Source organism: Echinops telfairi, unplaced genomic scaffold (assembly GCF_000313985.2).
Source record: "Echinops telfairi isolate 266 unplaced genomic scaffold, ASM31398v2 ScPeMD7_4;HRSCAF=17, whole genome shotgun sequence".
Classification (NCBI taxonomy): Eukaryota; Metazoa; Chordata; class Mammalia; order Afrosoricida; family Tenrecidae; genus Echinops; species Echinops telfairi.
The window spans coordinates 24,649,519-24,673,579 of NW_022103900.1; the positions used below are offsets into that span (position 1 = coordinate 24,649,519).

Sequence of the window (24,061 nt, forward strand, 5' to 3'; positions counted from 1 at the left end):
ACTGACTCACTCTCTCTCTCACTCACTCTCACTGTCTCTCTCACTCACTGACTCTCACTCTCTCAGTCTCACTCACTCTCACTGTCTCACTCACTGACTCACTCTCACTGTCTCACTCACTGACTCACTCTCACTCACTGTCTCTCACTCACTCACTCTCACTCTCTGACACTCTCACTCACTGACTCACTCGCACTCACTAACTCACTCACTCTCTCACTCACTCACTGTCTCTCTCACTCACTGACTCACTCTCACTCAAAAAAACACACGACATAAAACAAATCAGTAGCTTCCTACAACACAAATCTAACCTAGAAAACTGTGAAACTAATTAACCGGTATTTTAAGAGGTGAGATACAGGTTGCTGATTTATAGAAATTTAAATCACATCAATAAATACTTTAAAAAGATATACCCTAAAATAAAATAAAACCTAAAGTACATCTTTTAAATGAGTCTAAGTCATGTTCCCATAAAAAAATGAAATATTATAATTAGTTCTTTAAAAATCAGGCAGAATTATATTTAAGGAAGATAATTATCTGTTATATAAATTTGGGGTGTGTGTGTGACAACATGCTTTATAGACAAGTCTGTTATTTTTTACCTTGTTGTTCAAACAACTATACACTTTAGGGACTTCATCAAACCTGGAGGGGGAAAAGCATAAAACACAGCATGACATTTTATAAAAGTAACACTATGTAAGCTAAACTAAAAACCATGTACTATTTCTATCATACAGTTAACAAGAGGGGACATAAAAAGTTTATGAAAAATAGGATTAAAAGGTAATGGAATTTTGTGGAAAGCCTTTGTGTATCAAAATGAAACATGTTTGTAGTAACATAAAAAGGTGTCAAGATCCCATTATTGAGAAAACATCTATGTATCTCCAACAAACTTTTAAAAAAATTCTTAACAAAGAACTATTAGAAATAGACCCCAAAATATTAATTACTTGTTTCTGTGTATCTTTATGAAGCATGACCATTTTGGATAAAGTAACCAAAAAATATTTGTACACAATTAAAGAGCTTTGGGGGTGTTATTTTTTGCTTTACGAAACCACAGCTTAAGATCTTTTTCTGGAAAAAAAAATTTTTTTTACTGTAAATTTCATTGCTTAAAAACAGACTATAGTATGACTGATCTGTAGGGGCTACAGGAAAGTTTCTTTCAAAATGCTAAGAAAATGCTTGCACGTTATTATGGTTAAGTTTTGTCACTGTTTAGTCACTGCTAGTTCCTACTGACGTGTAAAACTGTCGTTCTATGTTCCATAGGGTTTTCAATAGCTGATCCCTCACTGCCCCCCAAACTAGGCCTATCTTTAGTGTGCCCCTGGGCATACTTAAACCTTATTAACTGTTTGTACACCAGTCCTCCAAAACTAGATGTTAATGAATCAATTCTAATTTATGGTGACCTCATGTGTCAAAAGTAGAATAGTGCTCCACAGGGTTTAATCAATGGTTAATTTTCCCCCCTCTGGTGGATTCAAATTATTAACCTTTCAATCAGCAGGTGAGTTAACTGTACACTACGTCATGTTACGCATTACTGTAAACAGGAATGTAGTAAATGAATACACTTCACCAGGATTCATAAACTCAATGTGTGTTACTTCTGAAAGTGTTTTAAAGGACCTTGTTTGCAGAAATGGCAAACATGTCTATAATTTATGTATTAAAATGTTGGATGGCAATACTACTATGTAAAAGCTTTAGAAACAAAATGCCCACAAACAGGAAGTTGATAAAAATAAATTTACTGAAGTCCTTCTTAACGGCATTTAGGAGCCCTGGTGGTGCAGTGGTTCAGCACTCAGTTGCTAACTCAAACTCGCCCAGTGACTCCAAGAGATAGAGACCTAGTAATCCTGTTTTCGTTTTTTTTTTTTTAAATTGTCCTGGAGTTGATTTTGAATCATAGCAACCCAATAGGACAGACTATATGTCCCTTTCGAATTTTAAAGACTTTAACTCTTTACACACCTTGAGTAACAAAGCCCTATCTTTCTCCCACAGAGCCTCTGGTGGTTTTCAATTGCTAACCTTGCAGTTAGCAGCCCAATGGGCTCCTATGGGACAATTAAACACGTAAACAAAGGGCCTTTCAATTTCTACATCACAACTGTACATGGCTTCAACTTCACATAAATTGTAAAAATAGTATTAACATTGCTGTTCTCGGAAAACTAACAAATCTAGTTTAAATTTAACATACACATTAAATTCAAAACAATACTTACTTTGAATATTCATATAATAATACCAGCGGTTTCGTCAAAGTTGAAAATATTTTCCAGATCATAGAGGGCAAAGAAATATGCCCAAGTACATTGGAAAGAAGACCAATGATTGAGTTGCCAACAGCAAGGAGGGTATCAGAATGTACTTCCTTGAAGCTCAGAGTGTGGAAAGAACAAATTACTTTCACGGTAAGTTTGAACAGAGAAGCCAACTTCCCTAGGGGTTCTTTCTTCTTTTTGGACCAATCTGAAGATGTCTGAGGTACTAAGACAAAAATTTAATTTATTAAAAACTCATGTAGAATAACACAACTATCCACCTTCAGAAAGTATATCTCACATTTAAGTAACAAGTTCCTCTAACATGGTTTTGTAGTGGTAAAATACATCACGAAATTATATAGTAAATATTACTATATTGCCATTTTAAAAGTCAGAAAATTTGATATAGAAAAAGAGTTCCATGAAATCAGACCTTTCTCGATAAAATGTAAAATACATTCTAATTTTTTTATACTTCCAAAAATTTCAACAAATGTTGCTAAGTATGAGGGGTATCCCCCGAAAACCCAGAATTGCACTGGGCTGAGCAGTCATAGTAAGTATTTTTCTCTTTAGGTGAGCATTGCGCAACTTTCTCTGAGTTAGTACACCCAGGGGCATCACCTGGGAAGGTTCTCTCTGGTCACAGTGAATTTCTTTGTAAAAGCAGGGTCGCTTGAACCTCATTTTTGTGATGGTGGTTTTAAGAGAAGAGCATGCAGCTGTGAAATTGTTTCCTGCTCAGGAAAAATGCTGGAGAAACTGTTGTGATGTTGAACACAGCTTACAAGGACAGTGCTATGGGAAAAACTCAAGTGTATGGACTAGTTTGCTCATTTGACAAAAGGTAAAATGTCGATTGATGACAAACCTCATTTTGGTCATCTGTCAACTTCCCAAACGGATGAACATTTCAAGTCAGCGCATTTGGAGTTCATCGCGCCAGGTCAAACTGTTAATCAAGCTTTCTAGTTAGAGGTTCTTTAAAAATTGTGTAACTATACGATCTATACAACAAAAAAGGCCTTATTTGTTTGTGGCAGATGTGGGGCTGGTTTTGCCACAATAATTCACCTGCTCACATAGCCATCTCAGCGCACCAGTTTTTGGCAAAAAAAAAACAACAACCGGTATTGCCTCTCTTGCCCCACGCACCTTATTCACTTGACCTCTTTACATGCAACTTATTGTTTCCATGCAGAGGGACATGAAAGAAAATTATTTCAGGACAAAGAAAGGGTGAAGGGGAAAAAACCAAGGGAGGTGCTGTCACCCATCCAGATGAGTTTGAAGAATGTTTCTAAGAACCGAATTGCAGATTTGACAAATGGAGAGTGCTTTGAAGGTGGTAAGGGTTTTTTTTGGAAAAAAATTTAAATACACAGCTTTTGGGGGGGGGGGGGAATCCTTTTTTTTGGGGGGGGGGAAGACCCTCTCATATTATAGATTCTAACATAAAACATAGTAGTGATGACATGTATTTAGAAAAGTAAGCCTGCTCCCTTATCTATTTCCTAGGTCTGCAAGGGTGAAGCAGGTCTTTAATGAGGTATAAATACAGAAATATTAAGACTATAGATGTCTGAAATTCTCAAAATAATACACCATCAAATTTAGAAACCAGGGTTACTTACTCAAACCAATGTGCTTCCTGTTTCATCACATTGCCTCAAACTACCCATATCCAGCAGGTGCACGATTTTCTAGCAATCGAATTGTTACATCAAATATATACTTCATGTGTTTTTTAAGATTAGCCATTTTGGTTGGTTTACTAGTCATCCAATCATGGATAAGGCTCAGCCTAAACCTAAGTTGAAGCCCTTGCACCATTAGGAAATCACTACTGTATTATATGAAGATACATTTTCTATGTGTTTGCATATACAGTGTAATAAAAAATCTAAAGAATAAATTGAAACAATTCACCAATAGCAAAACGAGATGAGAACTTCTAATAGGACAACTGTTCAATCATATTTATAAAACACAGGACGAATAAAGGTAAAAAATACTTACATTTTACTTTAGGTTGATATTTAATGTTATAAGGTGTAAAGTCGATGCAATCGACCATTACAGTCATAACATAAACGAGTCTATCCAAAAACAACAAGTTCTAGGGAGAAAATTAAATAGCATTAGAAACTGTTTAAATAACCCTGGCATAGTACTTAGCCATTTGGAACAACAACAATCTTAAAAGACCTTTTACCACAAGAAACACAATCCCTTCCCTGGGTATGTATCCTAGCGAAGAGCTATGACACAATTGGACATATGCACAGCCATGCTCAGCACAACACTGTTTGCAAAAGCAGAAAGATGGACTAACAAAGATGTTTACCCAATAGATGAATGCATAAATTGCTGTACTAATAATGGTATACTACATAGCTTTAAGAAAAATAAGTTTAACACATATAATACAAGATGCACCTGGAGGACATCCAACAAAATTTACAGCTATCCAATCAATTCTGACTCATGGCGACCCTTGAAGGAAGGATACAACTAACTATTCCTGCAGGTTTCTGAGAATTTAACAGTTTGAGTAAACAGCAAGCATCTTTATCCAAAGGAGCAGCTGTTTGGTGGTTTTGAACTGCTGATCTCAAGGTTAGTAGTCCAACTTATAACCCCCATGTTATCAGGGTTCCTTGGAGGACACTATGCACAGTAAAATAAGCCAATCACAAAATGACAACTATTTTATATAAAAGATGAGACTAGATTTAAGAGGGAGCTTCTAAGAGTTTGTGGGAAAATCCCAATGTCTTTAATTCCACTGTCCATGAACTTTCTGAAGCGCCATAGTATACACAAATAAACCAACATCCCCCCTCCCCCCCCAAAAAAACCAACCACACACACAATATTCACTGGAGATTGACAGGGACAGGAAAGGAAAGAAGAAAGTTTTTAAAGATAGTAGATACTTGTTATTTTGGTAATAAGGCAATACACCAAACGCATTCGATGTCTGCACAACTTGACCAAAGTAAATGATGACATTAAAAAGTACATAATTTTTTTTTTTTAAAGTACATAATGGGGGATGTTAAAACATCAAATAAGCAAATGCTGCAACAGGAAATTTTGTACCAACAGCAGTTAACAGTAACATGGGAGATCTCATACATATGCATTTATGTATATACATGTAGAGAGGTCAACTGACAGATTTACATATATATGGAGACTGCGAAGTTTATGGAAAATGTAATTGAAAGATAATGAAATTTTTACATGAACTTTCTGTGAATTCCCCTCACATGTATGTTTTATGTATAGCTTCAAAGGTCAGTGAAAACATCCCATTATGTTTTGAATCCATTTTTCACTTTTCAGAACCGCATTGTACATGCTTATGTGAAGGCTTAGAATCACTCAGTCAATTGACATACTTGATAGATGTTCATACTCTACATCCTAGTCATACGAATATCATCTAGGACATTAAAGGTTTAAGACACAGACATTACTCGCTTCGGTGGAGCAGAAGAGAAAGCCCAATAACCCACACAAACCACACGCTCATCTATTCTGAGACCTAGCTGATGCCTCGCTGCCATTGTGAATGGGACAAAACAAGACAGACCTCGGCAAAATGGGAGAATGAAACAATTGCAAATCTTTAAAAAGGGCATACTTATACAAAATGGAACAGGTACAGTAACAATCAATAAAATAACACTAAATGGTGTGTTTTAAATAAGCTTAAGACCCAACCAGAATTGTTTCTAGGTGCAGGTATCACTAATTTGTTCCATGACAGGAAATTCTTCCCTGGCTTTTTGAATGTTGATGGGGGTCTTTTCTTTCTTACTCATCATTTTTGTTTTGTCTTTCTATTATTATGCTTTTACCCTCACCATCTTAGAGCAATTTGTTTTTTATTGTTTCTGTTGGATTTCCCAGTTTGTGAAGCACAGGAGTCGTCGATACGTAGTGATGATAACTGATACAAGGGTTGATTGGGGAATGCAGGGGGAAGGGAAAGGGGATTTCAGGAATGAAAAATTAGAGTGGGAGGGGGGGATACACGAACTGATCTCTAATTTAAAAGGCGATGTAACCATGTTTAAAAGGCACTGTTTAAAGGCGATATACTCGTTCTAAAACTGATGTGCTAATGATTATACAATTCTCCTTGATATGATTGAAGGACTGAACTATTGAACTGTATTATAGGTGAATTATGTGCCAAAAAATATTTTTAATAAACCTTAAAATAAGCAAGTTTTTATGGAGTGTGACCAAGAAAATTGGACCAAAAGTTAAACACAACAACAAAAAAGAGGGCAATGTTAAGTACACATGTAACTTTTATCTTACACTATTTTAATTGGCGGAAAACTTTAGCAAATATATTCTAAAATGTTAGAATTGCAGCGAAACTAAAACTGGACATTGAGAATTTCAATCTCACTAATGAACATATATGCCAAAATTATAAAATAATTATCAACAGTGTTTTAAAATGGCATCACGGTAACAAGAAGGGTATCCCATGACAAATGATTGGTTTAAGGAAAAAACATTAGTAATCCCCTATATAAAGGCTAGCAACAAAAAAGTAGAAAAACTATGAAGGGGAAAGGCCTATATATAATAGCAAAAATACTAACAAAAAACATACTAACAATATTAAGTTGAGAAGACCAGAAAGATATGAAAATATTCATGGTTGGAATGATTAATATTATTAAGGTATAAATTCTTCTCTAAATCTAGTATCCGATATCATACAAAATAGCAACAAGTTATTGTACATAATTTGCTAAGAGTCTAAATTTCTTCTGAAGTGGAAAACAAAGGCACAAATGTAGTCGAAGAAAGAGTTAAGGTTAAAATTGAAGGTTAAAACATCCCTACAAATTATAAAAGCAGTCAACAAATTATTTATTTACTGTCAATGTGGCAGACAGAGGCTAGGGATATAATGCATCAAAGGACAAACTGTCTAACCTTATTAGAGGGGGCACCAATCCATGAAACATACAAATAGTTTTGAGACAAGTGCCAAAATACGATAGGAGAGGCACAACAAAAACTAACAAACCCGATCATATACAACCTATTCAGCCATGCCTCCCTTAAAAGAAAATTAAGCAAATGAATTCAGATATCTCAAGAGCAATTTATAAGTTCAGGTTTTACTTCAAATGGAGCTAAAAATTACTAAAGTTTTATAGGAGAATGACACGATCTTATTTTTTTTTAAATGTCAATGTGAAAAATATCAAAATACAAGAAAATTGCTAATGTTTACAGAGGGGATACACAAATGCATTTTTCAAAAAATTGGAAAATATCAAGTAATTAACTCCTGGTAAGAATAAAAGCATGTCCAAGGGAGTTCTGATATGCACAAGTGAAAAATGTCTCAAAACGTTAGTAAGAAATTAACACACACATACACGACACCCAAGAAATTAACAGAATATATATTTACTCCTCAGATTAATACTTGTTTCAGAAGTTATTAAGGAAAATATAGAGAAACCAAGTACAACAGATCCTCCTATTAGTAATGTTCATAAAAAACCCAAAGGCCTCATGAGATGGAGGCTGGGAGGGGAAAAATGAGGAGCTGATATCAAGGGCTCAAGTAGAAAGCAAATGTTTTGAGAATGATGATGGGAACATATGTACAAATGTGCTTGACACAATGGCTGTATGTATGGATTGTGGTAACAATTGTACGAGCCAAAATGAGCAAACAATATTGAGGGCTAAAGTAGAGGGCGAATATTTTGAGATTGATGAGGGCAACAGGTGTACGTACATAGGTGCTTGACTCAATGGATGGATGTATGGACTGTGATAAGAATTGTATGACCCCTCAATAAAATACTTTTAAAAAAAATGAGGAAAAAAAAATGAGGGTAACAAATATACAAATGTGCTTTATACAACTGATGTATGTACAAATTGTGATGAGTTGTACGAGCTCCCAATAAAATGATCAAAACAAAAACAAAAAAACCCAAAGGCCTCTGTGTGAAGATAAACAACAGTATGCTTTATAATTAGAAACCACCAAGATGTTACAAAAATAAAATGCTTAAAAATTATGGTACAAAAAAGAGGACCTGATGCCAGGGGTTTAAGTGGAGAGGAAATGTTTTGAGAATGATGAGGGCAATGACTGTACAAATGTGCTTTACACAATTGATGTGTGTATGGATTGTGATAAGTGTTGTATGAGCCCCTAGTAAAAGGATTAAAAAAAAAAAACACCTACGAACTAAAAAAAAGACAAAAAAACACTAGCTTCAAATTTTGATACCTTTGTTTAATAAAGGTTTCTGTGATTAAAAAAAAAAATTATGGTACAGTTATACAGCCGAATACTTTGTAGATTAAATGAATAATATATTCTATGGATTGAATGGCAAAACAAATCCCAGTATTTTGTGCAAAAAAGAAAAAACTCAACATTGAGATGTAGAGAATTACTTAATATGGTCCTTCAAGCCATAATCCCTTTAGTGATATACTATAAATTCTAGTGTCTACACCTGTGGTTATAATCCCATGGGATGTTCCATTAGATTATTCCACTTTTCTAGAAGTCATTATCTTTTGCTTTCCTTGGAGTATAGTATGCTCAAAGACAAAACCACAAACCACACCTCAATCAAATCCATTCCTCTGTGTATACCAGAGCCATCTCAGAAGCAACTTTTTGTTTTGTTTTGTTAAAAAGGCATTTGCTTTACAACTAAAACAAAAATACCCACTACAAAGTTAGTCAACTAATGAACCGAGGGGCAAATTAAAAAAAAAATTGTTTTATTGGGGGCTTGTACAATTTTTATCACAATCCATACAAATATCCATTGTGTCAAGCACATATGTACATTCGCTGTCCTCATCATTCTCAAAACATTTGCCTTCTATTCTAGCCCCTAATATCAGCTGCCCATTTCCCCCTCCCTCCCTCCTGAACCCTCCATAATTCACAAACCATTGTTGTTTTGTCATAAGTTACATTGTCCGGCATCTCCTCCCGCCCTCTTCTCTAATGCCCATCCCTCAGGGAGGAGGCTACACATAGATTCTTGTAATCGGTTCCCCCTTTCTACCCCACATTCCCTCCACCCTCCAGGCATCGCCACTCTCACCACTGGTCCTAAAGGAGTCATCTGTCCTGGATTCCCTATGTTTCCAGTTGCTATCTGTACCAATGTACACCCTCAGGTCTAGGCAGATTTGTATGATAGAATTGGGATCATGATAGTGGTGGAGGAAGCATTCAAAACAAGAGGAAAGTTATATGTTTCATCTTTGCTACCCTGCAGCCTTGACTGGTTAATCCCCTCCCCACAACTCTTCAGTAAGGGGGAGTCCAGTTGCCTACCGATGGGCTTTGAGTCTCCACTCTGCACTCACCCACCTTTACAATGATATGATTTTTTTGTTCTTTGATGCTTGATACCGGATCCCTTCGGCAGCTTGTGGTCACACAGGCTGGTGTGCTTCTTCCCTGTGGGCTTTGTTGCTTCTGAGCTAGTTGGCTGTTTATCTTCAAAGCTTTAAGACCCCACACGCTATAACTTTTGATAGCAGGGCACCATCAACTTTTTCCACCACCTTTGTTTATGCACACGTTTGTCTTCAGTGATCCTATCAGGAAGGTGGGCACCACTGATGAGATTTTTAGTTCTTTGATGTATGCTAACTGGTCCCTTCTACACCTCGTGGTCAGACAGGCTGGTGTGCTTCTTCCATGTGGGCTTTGATGTTTCTCAGATAGATGGCCGCTTGTTTACCTTCAAGCCTTTAAGACCCCAGCCACTCTTTATCTTTTGATAGCTGGGCTCTATCTTTTGATAGCTGGGCACCATTAGCTCTCTTCACATTTGCTTATGCGCAAGTTTGTCTTCAGTGATTGTGTCAGTAAGGCGGGCACCCCCTGATATGATTTTCAGGTCTTTGATGTCTGATAACTGATTCCGAGGGGCAAATTTTGATGTTAAATTTAACTTTAAGGCAAGAGAATCTTACAAAAAGCAAGTTTCAATAAACAGTTGCTCTCCATTTTACGAAATGAGCAGAACTCACATTTATAGAAACAAAAACATATGTCCACGAGTGAGCACCTTGTATTATTAATTTATACATGTCCAGAATAACCACGGGCACAGCGAAATCGTAAAAGAGCATCGTGTTAATGGTCCTGAAAACATGGATGTAGGTAGGGTACACAAACACAATTTAATCACAAAAGGTTTGACCAGTTTTTATACATTAGCTTATTGTCAAATTGAACGATGTCCCCTAAAAACATGTAATGAATTCCCGGTCCCAACATCAAAGATGTGATTTTGAGAGTAGGCTTTCCTTTGTATGCTAATTGAACCACACTAGTAACGTTAGGTCCCTAAATTGAATCACTTCTGAGTTATAAAAACAAATTTCTGTTAAGTCACCTAATTTGTGTTGTGTTATACTAGCAATGGTAAATAATTAGCCACTTAAAACTCACCAGAAGTTCTTCATCATCCAAACTGGACAGCATCTTGGAAGAAAGTTCCTCACAGCACAAATTCTCTTCTGCAGTTGCTACCAAAGCTGCACAGCGGGCAAATGTTTGATATAAGTTGGCCCATGTTCTAAGTAAACTCTTCATGGTAGCCTAATGATAATAACAGATGCTTAGCAAACACTAATACAATACACCACTAATGTTTTTGAAGACACTGCAACATTTAAGTGTAAGAGAAGGAACTAGAGTAAGGTTATAATACTCCCAAAAATGATTTAAGAATTGTAATAATTCAAAAATACAAAGTTAATAAGGTCAAAAGGAACTTTCTTCTTTCATTTTCCTATCCCTAAACCAGTAACTCTATCATAAAGACTTCTGGGAGATGAGACTCACTCGCCAGCTGCAAGGTGTTTGCTGGCGATGTAGGGGTGGGGGTGGAGGGATGAAAGCCCAACCCAGCTGCAGCACCTGCCTTCTAGCCTTCCTGGCTCCTAACACCCAAGCCTAACCTCTGTAGTCCGAGGTAGCACCTAGAGTTTCTCGCCTGGGCCTCTGAGCTCTGAAGAAACCTACGTGCTATCAATGGAGCTTTGTGTACTGCTGTGATACTAAACAGGTTACAGTCCTCATTAAAATTTTTAAAAAGACTAGAATAAAAAGACAGGTCTGGTGATCTACTACCAAAGCTCATCCACCACTGAACCCCCTGTGGGATCACAACTTACTCATCTGGAGCAAAGAGAGAGAGGAGGAAACCCAAGACTGAATGAAGTAACTAGTTTTCATAGCCCATGTGAGCCACAGCCTTATCTACTTAGAGATGAACTAGCTGATACCACTACTGAGCATTCTGATCAAGGCCACAATAGATGAAGTCTGACGGTATAGGAGAAATACATGAATCGGAATTCAAATAGTTAAAAAGTTCTTACAGGATTGGTTGAGACTAGTCAACTACTCAAGACTATCATCCTAAAATATTTATTAGGCCTAAACGGAACCTCCCTCCTATATCTAAACACCACTTTGGTTCAAAGAGCCATGAGTACTGCACTCTTTTAAAAAATCATCGATGTGCAAACAAATGATCAGTAATTACTCGAAAGCAATGAGGAGAAAGTAAGGGCACGGGGAAACGAGAGTCCTAGGACTGGAACAACTACTGTGAAAATAATGACAATGTTGTGAAAAATATAACCACCACCACTGAACAATTGGTGTACAAAAAACCTCAAACACTGCCATTGAGCTGACTAAAAGTAGCCCAGTAGAAGAGACTAGAACTGCTCCATGATTTCCAAGTGTGTAAAACGAAGGAAGAGGAAAACCTTACAGTCTTATCTTTCTACTATGGAGCAGCTAGTGATTTTAACTGCTGACCTTTTTTGTTAGCAGCCCAATCTGTAATGGCCTACAGTGTAGATTATTAAGTGGCAAACTAAATTGCTACTATGTAAACTTTCATAGAATGTACAATAAAATACTATTTTGAAAAAGAAAAAACAAGGCTTCTTTAATGGAAAATCCATGTAGGAGTTCATTATAAAGGTATAAATTACTCTAAAATAAGCTTGACATTGTCTTACCATTGGAAACTTTTGTGCGGAAAAGATATGGTTTATTGGCAAAATTAATGCACTGTAGATGGCACTAAAATTATGTTCTAAGGCATCACCTTGATTTACTTCATTGGTCTGAAATAAGAAAAAACAAGAGGTTAGACAAAGAATCATCAAATTCTAACACTAGATAGAAATCTGTTAATGATAAGAAACCCAGAGATAACTCCGACAAAGTTTTTTATTATAGACATAGCATTCAAGGACTTTCAAAAGGGGTCTCCACTAGCATTCCAGTTGTTTAAGAATGAAACATATTCAAGAAAATAAACCAATAATTTTCCTTCTAGAAGAGTATTTTAAGTGTGAAGGTTCGAGAATTACTGTTTTTTATAAATTAGTTACTTCCCTTGTAAGTTAGAGTTACCCTAGAAAGCATTTCCATTTTAAAGATAACAGCAGCTGAGAATGTGTTCTACTTTAAATTATTTTGTGCTTATTTCTCAAGAAAAATTTCTTCCCTGGCTTTTTAAATATTGATGGTGGCATTTCTGTCTTACTCAATTTGAATTTTTATATTTATTATTTTTGGTCATTTCATTGTGTGTTCAATGGTGTGTTGCGTTTCTCAGTTTGTGAAGCGCAGAGGTATTAACTAATGCAATCGTTTATTGGGATGTGGAAGTGAGAGGGTGGCAGGTGGGGTGAGGGGATTTGGGGAACAAACAGGAGGGGAGAGGGAGCACTAGAACTGCGATTATGTACATACAACTTATTTTAAAAGCAATTTAGCCATGGAAGTATGTTATCTGAATACTGTATTAAGAAAACTAAAAAAAAAAAGAAAGGCAAACTTTACCAATGTACACTCTGGGTGAAAAGCAGAGTTTTTGCTTAGGGGCATTGAGTTTTTGTCAATGGTAGAATGACTTAGAAAAGGTTATCCATAATGGTTGCATAACATGAACTATAAAATCAATGGCACTGAATTATACAAGTGGAAGTTGTGGAATTGGAGAATGTTTTGTTGTATACATTTTTGCCACTATTAGAAAAATAAAACACATGGTTAACAATGACTACAAGGAAGAAAATGTTCTAAATCAAATATAGTAACAATTGTACAACTCTTCTTGATATGACCAAACTGTTGAATATATGACATGTGGATGAAGTGCTAATGAAACTGCTAAATAAAATAATACAGCTCAGGGTACAGTATAGCACCAATGAACCATACAACTTTCCTCTAGTTCTTTAACACTTCCTCCCACCATGACCCCAATTCTACCTTACAAATCCAGCTAGACCAGAACATGTACACGAATACAGATAAAGAGTTCGAAACACAGGGAATCCAGAACAAATACCCCCCACCCAGGACCAATAACGAGTAGCGATATCAGGTGGGTAAGGGGAAGGTGTGGGGAGAAAAGGGGAACTGATCACAAATATCTACATATAACCCCCCTCCCCAGGGGGACAGACAGAAAAGTGGGTGAAGGGAGACATCGGTCAGTGTAAAACATGAAAACAAATATATATATATATAAATTATCAAGGGGTCATGGGGGCAGACGGGGGTGGGGACGAGGAGCTGATAACAAAAACTCAAGTAAAAATGTTTTGAGAATGATGAGGGCAACAAATGTACAAATGTGGTTGAACAGTAGATGGATGTATGGATTGTGATAAGAGCTGTATGAACCATCAATAAAATGATTAATACACACAGCAGCTGACAAAAGCCATGGATAGTGACTAAAATGGTACTCATCTTGACAATATTGTGACACCTGAAAGCTATTTAAATTTCAACAGATTCCTGATCAAGGAGAATTCTGTAATTTTGAGGTTATCCCAAACAGCTTTAAAAATGAGAACCCTAAGAATATTCATATAACCTAGTAAGAAGGATGACCATGATTAATCCGCACTAGGTACAACAACTAAAGAATCCAAGAAACAATTATGAAAATTTCAATGTATCTTGAATCATCTGTGGGCCTTCTTGCTTCATTGTCACTACTGGGGGCAAAATGGAGTCGATATATTCTCCATTATAGTTATTTTCTTCTGCAATAAAACTCAAAAATAAAATACAAAAATCCATCTAATACAATGAATAGAAAAGGTTACTAATTTCCTTAAAAAAATATTAGATGTCTTTTATTAATTTACCCATGTACTCCAAAAATAAAATTTAAAAAGTAACAATGGGGAAATAAACATATGTGCATATATGTATAGGCTTAGTATTAAGGTAGCAGATGGACATTGGGCCTCCACTCAAGTACTCCCTCAATGTAAGAACACTTGGTTCTACTAAACTGGCATTCCGTGTTGCTCACCTTCCCAACACAATTGCTGAAGACAAAGCGAGTGCAGAGGCAAATGTGGTGAAGAAAGCTGACGGTGCCCGGCTATCAAAAGATATAGCGTCCCTCACTATCACAATCCCAATTCTACCTTACAAATCTGGCTAGACCAGAAGATGTACATTGGTACAGATAGCAACTGGAAACAGGGAATCCGGGACAGATGACCCCTTCAGGACCAGTGGTGAGAGTGGTGATGCCTGGGGGGCGGAGGGAATGTGGGGCAGAAAGGGGGAACCGATTAACACATAGCCTCCTCCCTGAGAGATGGACAGCAGAGAAGAGGGCGGGAGGAGACATCTGACAGTGTAACTTAAGACAAAATAATAAAGGTTCATGAAGGAGGAGGGAGTGGGGAGGCAGGGGGAAAATGAGCAGCTAATATAATGGGCTAAAGCAGAAGGCAAATGTTTTGAGAATGATGAGGGCAACAAAAGTACAAATGTGCTTGACACAATGGATGGATGCATGGATTGTAATAAGAATTGTACGAGCCCCCAAGAAAATAATTAAAAAAACAAACAAAAAGAAAGATATAGAGTCTGGGGTCTTAAACGCTTGAAGGTAAAAAAGCAGCTATCTAGCTCAGAAGCAACAAAGCCCACATTGAAGAAGCACACCAGCCTGTGTGAACACAAGGTGTCAAAGGTATCATCAGAAAAATCATATCATTATGAATGAGGGGGAGTGCGGAGTGGAGACCCAAAGCCCACCTGTATGAAATTGGACATCCTATTACGGAAGGGTCATGGGGAGAGATGAGGCAGTCAGGGTGCAGTGTAGCAATGATGAAACATACAACTTTCTTCTAGTTCCTAAATGCTTCCTACCCCACCCACCCCAACTGTAATGAGTCCAATTCTACCTTACAAATCTGGCTAGACCAGATGATGTACATTGGTACAGATAGGAACTGGAAACACAGGGAATCCCGGACAGATGATCCCTTCAGGACCAGTGGTGAGAGTGGCAATACCGGGAGGGTGGAGGGAGAGTGGGGTGGAAAGGGGGCACTGATTACAAGGGTCTACATATAACGCCCTCCCTGGGGGATGGACAACAGAAAAGTGGGTGAAGGGAGATGTGGGACAGTTCAAGACATGGCAAAATAATAGTTTATAATTATTAAGGGCTCATGATGGAGGGGGGAGCAGGGAGAGAGGGGGAAAATGAGGACCTGATGCCATGGGCTAAGGTGGAGAGCAAATGTTTTCAGAATGATCAGGGCAATGAATGTACAAATGGGCTTTACACAATTGCTGTATGTATGGATTGTGATAAGAGTTGTATAAGCCGATAATAAAATTTAAAACAAAACAAAACAATAAAGCAAATTTTAAATGTTCGGAGAAGTGCGAAGATTAATATCATACCTGATTAATCGATTCAGTTAAAGGGCTAACAATAACATCCCACATTCTCCAGAGATGCTCTTTGTTGTCCAAATGCTTTGCATTTTGATTAATAACATTTAAAACAGAGTCACTGAAAGCTAATGGTGAAGTTGGACCGGAAAGAGCACAACCTACAAGCGTTTCCAGATTGACAAAGAACCTGAAGGGGAAAAAAAAATTTAATGACATATCAGAAGCCCTTTGATTTTACAGATTTTTGTTTAACAATAAAATGTAACTAAAAAAATAATCTCAATTATTAGTAAACCTTTCAGAAACAAACTTTGTTTAAATTATAAAAACTTAGTCAGGGGGCGATGTAACAATGATGAAAAATACAACCTTCCTCTAGTTCCTAAAGGTTTCCTCCCCGCTCCCACTACCATGACTCGAATTCTATCTTGCAAGACTGGCTAGACCAGAGGAGGTACACTGGTACAGACAGGAACTGAAAATACAGGGAATCCAGGACGGATGAGCCCTATAGGACCAGTGGTATGAGTGGCAAAACAGAGAGGGTAAAGGGAGAATGAGTAGGAAAGAGGGAACCGATTACATGGAACTGTGTGTGACCTCCTCCCTGGGGGACAGACAACCAAAAAGTGGATGAAGGGAGACGTCGGACAGGGCAAGATATGACAAAATACCCATTTATAAACTATCAAGGGCTCATGCGGGAGGGGGGAGCAGGGAGGGAGGGGAAAAATGAGGACCTAATGTCAGGGGTTTAAATGGAGAGAAAATGTTTTGAGAAACGATGTACAAATGCGCTTTACACAATTGATGTGTGTATGGATTGGGATAACAGTTGTATGAGCCCCTAATAAAATGTTAAAAAAAAAGAAAAAAAAGAAGAAAAAAAAAAAATTATAAAAACTTACTTTTCATTTGTTATACCACATTCCAAGAGATTACTGTTGAAAATTAGTTGAATTAAGAACAAAGCAGGAGTTCCCTGAAGAAATAAAGGCAGAAAATGCAGTCAATTCTCTAATACTTTTCTCTACAATAACTATTTTAGAAATATAACCCCTGAAGCCTGAGAAAAATTGACTTTAGGCACCATTTAGGATATGACAGTAATGACACACACACACACACACCCCTTTTTATATCGCAATCAGTATTCCACCAACGAGAAACAATGTAATTAATGGTGAGAGATTTGGCTATCAAAGTAGCTTTAAAAACTTGTTGGTTCCACATCAACTTGCTGCAGATTTTAGTTGATATTTATCTAACTTCCAAAATCTATTAAAAGCAATATTATATGAAGGTGCTTGTGGGAAAATTCCATTATCTTTAAATTCCACAGCATTTTGATCTGCCTCCCCACCCCCGCTTATAAATATACAACTTTTCTGGAGATCTTAAATTAATAGAAGAACATAGTTTTCTTTATTCATATAGCAAATTTAATTACTTACAGCTATTACATTTTTATCTATTAGTTTTAACATGATCAATTTACTTAAAATCTAAGTTTCCTTTTCTAAATTTAGCTTTCCTCTTCTAAGAAAGAGATATACCACAAACTTTTCCTGATCTGATTATATCTTTACATTTAAGATACTTGCATTAAGAATATCCATATTAGCAACCTGATATGCTGGTGAACCCAGAACTTTCTGAGGAAGTCCTTTAATTGTAATTTCCATGAGGACCTATGAAAAGACAAAAGGTGTTAAAGTAGAATTAATCTTAAAAATGTATTTTAACAATTTGTTCTAAGCAGTGTTCATACATGTTAATACATTAATGTGAAAATTCTCAATATAGCAATATGAACATTAATATGAATATAACTTCACTTAGCTAATAAATTATGTACCTCAATATTCAAACCAAGGCAGTTTGTTCCAAAGCCCTGCTATTGGCTCATTTTATGTTGTACTGTCAGACAGTATGGTCACAAATAAAGGAAATATACCTAGAAGAACTTAAGTAAAAGTACTGTGTATTCCATTAGCCCCAGGAAATACACAACTCTATCTTGGTTAAAAAGTGTTACTTTTAAAAGCAAATCAAATACAAATCACTACCACCATCAGCTATTTTTAAGTCTCCCCCAAAGCGTAAACTATACAAATAACTTCAGTAAAATCTTAGACTATAACTTCTAAAGTATAAAATATAGCCATTACACTTACCAGTGTTTTCGATACAGGGAATGCTTCTGACTTCACGATATTTTCCAAGGACTTTAGTAAGAGGGTCAAAACTTCAGAACCGGGTCTCTCTTTTTTGTTACCTACCACAAAGAAAAAATGCATGAAAATCTAAATGTGCAAATGCAAATTTTTCTACAACTAAAAAGCTTAAGAACATCAAACATTAGCTATAATAACTAAAAAATTGTCTAACAGAAGTCTAATAATTTACTGGTGATTATGTTTGATCAGTGTCATAATGCTGTTCTGCTTCTTACCTGATTCAGTAACTGATTTCACCAAGCTAATTAGTTCCTTCCAAACAGCATTGATAACGGAATCTGTGAAACAAAATTAAAAGTGCTTTTGAACAAAGCAAATCTCACTACAAAGACATTCCCATTCCCCATGCCAAAGCAATAATAAACAGAGCAGTATCTTTTAATTTCACAATTCTCATGTAGTTATTGTAATGTAAATCTTATGCAATTGAACTAGTTCATTCAACACAACTAGCTCATTTTTACAGAAATTATTTTTAAGCGAATGGCAACATATGAACACTTGGTCATGTAACTAAGGGTGGTTCTCGGCACCCAATGCTCCTCTTTGGCCTCCCATCTGTATTTCCTAGACTTTTGATGTAGGATATGTATTTCTACATGATGAAAGAAAAAATGTTTATAAACTAAAATTAATATATACAACACAATTAAGTTTTTATAAAATCCAACAATCAGTAGTAGAAAATTATGTAATTCCACTTCCAATCAGTTAAATAGCAAATCAAGTTTTAAACCTTATTTTCTTTATATATAACACAGGAGTTTCAATGAATGGATGGATGGCTTGTGATGAGTTGTATGAACTCCCAATAAAATGAGTAAAAAAGAAAAAGTAGACAGAGCTTTGGTGTAGATGCCAGTCAGAGTATGGATATGAATCATAGCTCCAGCACTTTGTTACTTTGTCTGTTACTGAACACTATTAATCCTCAGTTTTCTCATGTGTAAAATAGTAGAACTAAAGTTGCTATGAGGAGTTAAAGAATATGTAAAACTTGTAAAGCGCATCCTGGCCAATAGATGGCACTATATAAATAGTTTCTCTTCAAAAACAAGTTTAATAAAATTTCTCTTTAATATTTACCAGAAGCATCTTTTCCAACTGCAACAAAGCTATCACATACAGCAGTGATAAGTGTGCTTGCATGCTTGCAAAAAAAAGAAGGACTGCTGATTAACGGATGTTGAAGTGGCTCTAAAAAGGGGAGAATAAAACATAATTACCCAAATAAGAACTTTATGAAATCACCTTTCAATACAAAATATTTAGACAGTCTGTTATGTTTTCTACTAGATTTACAGTTACTCCAGGCACAATTACACAGTATGTTTGTTGAGGGGAAAGTAACACCTATCCTTCCCAATATTTCAAAAACAATAAAATACCTAAACTCAGTGCAAGTTTGTTTTGCTTAGCAAAACTCAAGACTTCGGGACCCAACAAAAAATGAAGCAGCATTTCAAGTCCCAGAAGTTGAATGGAGGGGATTGTAGCCATTCCACCTAAATTGGGACTCAAGTTCATCCGAGGAGTTCCAGGAGCTCCATATGGGGAGGCACCTTAAAAGATATAAAACATAAAAGATAATTTAGGCATGCTTATTTTATAATTATTAAATGAATATATTTCATTTATTCATTTCAATAATATGCTGCCTTTAATAATAGTTTGATAAATGAATGTTGATTCTTTGTTAGAAAGCCTTAAAAAGTGTATGAGCCCCCAATAAAACAATTTTTAAAAAAGAAGAAGATGAAGATATGGGAATATCGCAGGGACACAGTAAAGGGGAGCTGAAGAAGTCCAGGGGTTCTGGAATAGAATGTGAAACTGATTGTGGTAGCAATTATACAACACTGCTCGATGGGATTCAACGACGGAACAATGATATCTGTATTAGCTCCCAATAAAAGGGCTTGGGGGGGGAGATAAATACATGGAACACATTTTCCATTCAAGGGGGGAAAAAAAGCCTTAAAAATAAGTTTCATTAGTCTGAGAATAACTTACCAGTTAAATCAAGCCAATTCTCAGATATTATGCCTAGAGATAATGAACATTTAACAAACAATACTTTATAAGAGTCAGAGTGTTTAATATATAAGTACCAAATCTGAGCACTAACATAGTAAAATATAATAAAAGGAAATTATAGACAGTTGCCTTTAACAGTAAACATCAAGCCGTATTTCTCATACTTTTTTTCTTTTTCTCACATTTGTTAAGAACCACTATTTTTTAAAGCAGATCTAAAGTTCTTAATCTGCACAAAATTACCATTTGCTTGTAATGCACCTCACATTAAAAAAAAAAAATCTTGGAAAAAGGCCATCTTTGCCAATCACAACACAATTAAAATGATCAAATAAACTAAAAAATATACAATCATTTTGTCCTAAAGAGTCCTAAAGTTACAAGGTACACTTCATTTCACGGGAATAGCATTTCATACACCTTTACTTGGAGCCTGAACTTTAGAGAAAAAGAAAGATATATTAAGTCTACCTCATACCTTTATGTATAGAAGTCATAGGACTTAGAGTTGGAGTGGTTAAGCGAGATGAACTCCCTTGAGGTGAAGCATTAGAATCCGTGCTTATTGTACTTTGAATCAGGGGCACACAAACCTATTAAGAGGGGGGGAGGGGCGGGCACAGATTTGTAATTGTCTTACATTTCAGAAGTCTTGAATATTTTAAATTTCTTTAGAAACAATCTAAATGTTTTGTTAATTGGCTGCTTCCATGCATAAACAGGCTACAAATTGAATTTGAAAATTACAACAATATTTTTCTAAAGATGTATTATCTATAAATTTCTATTCTAAATCCTAAATTGAAAATTATATACATAAAGAGGTATTGCAAATATCTACCGGAATGTACATGCTATTGATAGACTTGTCTTAATTATTTTAAAAACAGAAACTAAGCAAGCTTAAAAGTTCATTTCAATACCAGTCCAGTCTAGTCACTGAATAAATTATCCCAATAAATGTGGTGGACAACTGGTTAAGATTAGCCTACTAATATCTTATAATGGCAGCATTTTGCAAAGCTCATTAAAATCCCTAATACATGTAACTATCAGTGGTCATTTCAATTACTTCATGCTATTTGAAATGGAAAAGCCTTGACGTGTTAAAAATTAAGAATTTGCTAAAAATAGTTGCAAGTAAATTTAAGCCCATAAAATGAGTGATACAGAGTAAAACATACTCTAAAAACAAAAGCAAAATAAACTAGGAGAGCTCCTTTTCATCTGAACTGAAACGGATTCAGTAACCAATGATAGAATTAGTAGCTATAATGCATTTGTAATTTAAATGCCAGTAAAAATACAATGTAAAAAAAATTAAAAATAAACAAAAAATACAAAATGTGAAAGATTTTTCTGAAACCATTTGCTACAAATTTTTAAAAGCTATGATGGGGCTTAGTGATTTAGCATCAAAAAGAGAAACAAACAAACAAAAAAACCTGACTCAATTCTATTATCTACCCAATATAGCACTTCATTGATTTCTATTTCAAAAAAAATTAATTTTATCTCAATTATACTCTAAACCATAGGAGAAAATTACTTTCTCACAATCTTTCAAAATGACTCTAGAACATAGTCTCCCCAAATTATTTGACCTACAGGGACAGCTTGGCAGTTAAAAACTTGTACTATAGGCTATAGTCAATCCAGGAATAAATGTTGGTATCTGCTTTTGCAAGGGGTGGTGGTATCACCACTTTGGGAAACAACAATCTAGAGTATCAGAATAAGAGGACATTTTAAAATTTTGCTGATTGAAAAGGCTCCATTTTGAGCAACTAGAGAACATTTAAGGGAAATGAACTCAAGCTTTTAGTCAGAAGATCTCTTGTAACCTATGGTCAATACATAACTAAAACAATGATAAGAGATAAAGACTATAGGAATTTGAGAACAAATTAAAAACACACACACCAAGTCAGGACCTGGAATGTTACCTGTTCAAAATTAGCAGGAAGATGAGGTCCAAGTCTCATCAGTAAATACCACCACACTTCTAGTTTTGTTAATGCTAGAGATTCTGTTCTCACGTGGATGGAACTCAAAGGCTGCATTAGTAACTTGAGTCTTTTTGCACTGCAAAGTATATCTTTAAAAAACAAACAAACAAGCACATACAGATGTAAAAGCTTTAATTTTCAAAATGTTGAACAGTCTCCTCCTTTTGTCCTAAGGCAAGAGAATGTATAGACATGTAACAAAGTCATGAAGCCTGCTTTTGACTTAAAATGTTCACTTTTGACTAATACAGGTAGACTAAAGCACTAAGGCAACAAAAATAAAAGGCATCAGTACAACTTACAGGGACTGTGTGCAAAGGGCAATTTGGCCCACCAGTGAACACTAGCTTCTAGAGATATTTCTAGCACTCATTACTAAGGCCTTGAGAGTTAAGATGCTATTATAACATCTAGTGCTAAACTTGCTATAATAATAGCAGTTCCTTCCACAACAAAGTATTACCTGACTCAAAATTTCAGTAGTACCAGTATTCAAAACCTGTCCTAGCTATTTAAAAGAATTCTATACTTCATTTTATAAATAATTGCACATCTTTACCTTGTGTCAAATATTGCTTCCCCATCCCTGCCCATATATGAATTTATTCCATGAAATAGCATTACTGTTGGGGACATTAGGTATTTGAAAATATAAATATATTTAAATACAAGTCTATTTTATATTAACACCAGTGTTGAAAATCAGCATATAAATCCAGTTTTTAAAATAAAGTGTGTGCTATGTGAGTGGACTGGTAAATATATAAAATAGGACACTGTTCAAATAATTTATCAAAAGATCTTTAAAAAGCTTTCTATTCCTGTAACCAGTTACCATTCTCAGAAACCTACAGGGGCAGTTGTACCCTGTCCTCTAGGATGGCTCTGGATTGGCATGGACTTGATGATAGCAAGTTTATTTTTTAAGTTACCGTGCCTAAGGAGCCCTGTGGCCCGGGGAGTCACAAGCTGAACAGATGAGATCTGTGCCTGTGAAGATTTATATAGCCTCAGAAAATCCAAAGGGCATTTTATACTCTGCCCTACAGGATTTCTAGGAGCCCTGTCAGCCTAATGGTTTACAAGGTGGGCTGCTAACTGCAAGGTCAGCAATTTTAAGCCACTAAGGTGGATGAGGCTTTCTACTCCTGTGAAATGTATAAGCCTTAGAAACTCAGCCCTACACTGGGTCCTATTATCTCACTGCCATGGAGTCAATGCTGACGCATAGCAACCCCCCCTGTAAATTGCTGTACACAGGAAAAAGCCCAGTCTTTCTCCTACAGAGCTGCTTGCTGGGGGCTTAGAAATGCTGGCCATGAGGATTGCAGCCGAACACTTAACCACCAGAGCTCCTATAGCAGAGGTGCTCAAGCTTTTTAAACAGGGGTCAGTTCACTGTCCCTCAGACCCATTGGAGGGCTAGACCATACTTTAAAAAAAAAAAACTATGAACAAATTCCTGTGCACATGACACGTATCTTATTTTGAAGTAAAAAACCAAACGGGGCAAAAAACACCTGGCAGGCTGGATAAATGTCTTCAGCGGGCCGTAGTTTGAGGATGCCTGTCCTATAGGGTAACTAAGTGGGAATCAACGTGATGGCAGGGAGTTTAGATTTTCAACCTAGGGTTGCAATGATTTGGGAGTCTATTCCAAGGAAGTGAGTT

At 36.1% G+C, this 24,061-nt stretch overlaps 1 protein-coding gene across 1 annotated transcript in view; it reads right to left on the reverse strand.

Moving 5' to 3' along the window:
* Positions 1-24,061, reverse strand: part of RIF1 (replication timing regulatory factor 1) — a 62,422-nt gene that overhangs the window by 21,442 nt on the left and 16,919 nt on the right. Inside the window, exons 10-23 of the mRNA XM_045298423.1 lie at positions 22,328-22,479; positions 20,860-20,974; positions 19,733-19,906; positions 19,431-19,541; positions 18,560-18,622; positions 18,282-18,382; positions 17,709-17,795; positions 17,013-17,086; positions 16,111-16,291; positions 12,387-12,494; positions 10,798-10,947; positions 4,320-4,419; positions 2,259-2,523; positions 612-654 (exon numbers count right to left, since the gene is read on the reverse strand). Of these exons, the coding sequence (XP_045154358.1) occupies positions 612-654; positions 2,259-2,523; positions 4,320-4,419; positions 10,798-10,947; positions 12,387-12,494; positions 16,111-16,291; positions 17,013-17,086; positions 17,709-17,795; positions 18,282-18,382; positions 18,560-18,622; positions 19,431-19,541; positions 19,733-19,906; positions 20,860-20,974; positions 22,328-22,479 (1,724 nt within the window). The remainder of the gene's footprint in view (positions 1-611; positions 655-2,258; positions 2,524-4,319; positions 4,420-10,797; positions 10,948-12,386; positions 12,495-16,110; positions 16,292-17,012; positions 17,087-17,708; positions 17,796-18,281; positions 18,383-18,559; positions 18,623-19,430; positions 19,542-19,732; positions 19,907-20,859; positions 20,975-22,327; positions 22,480-24,061) is intronic.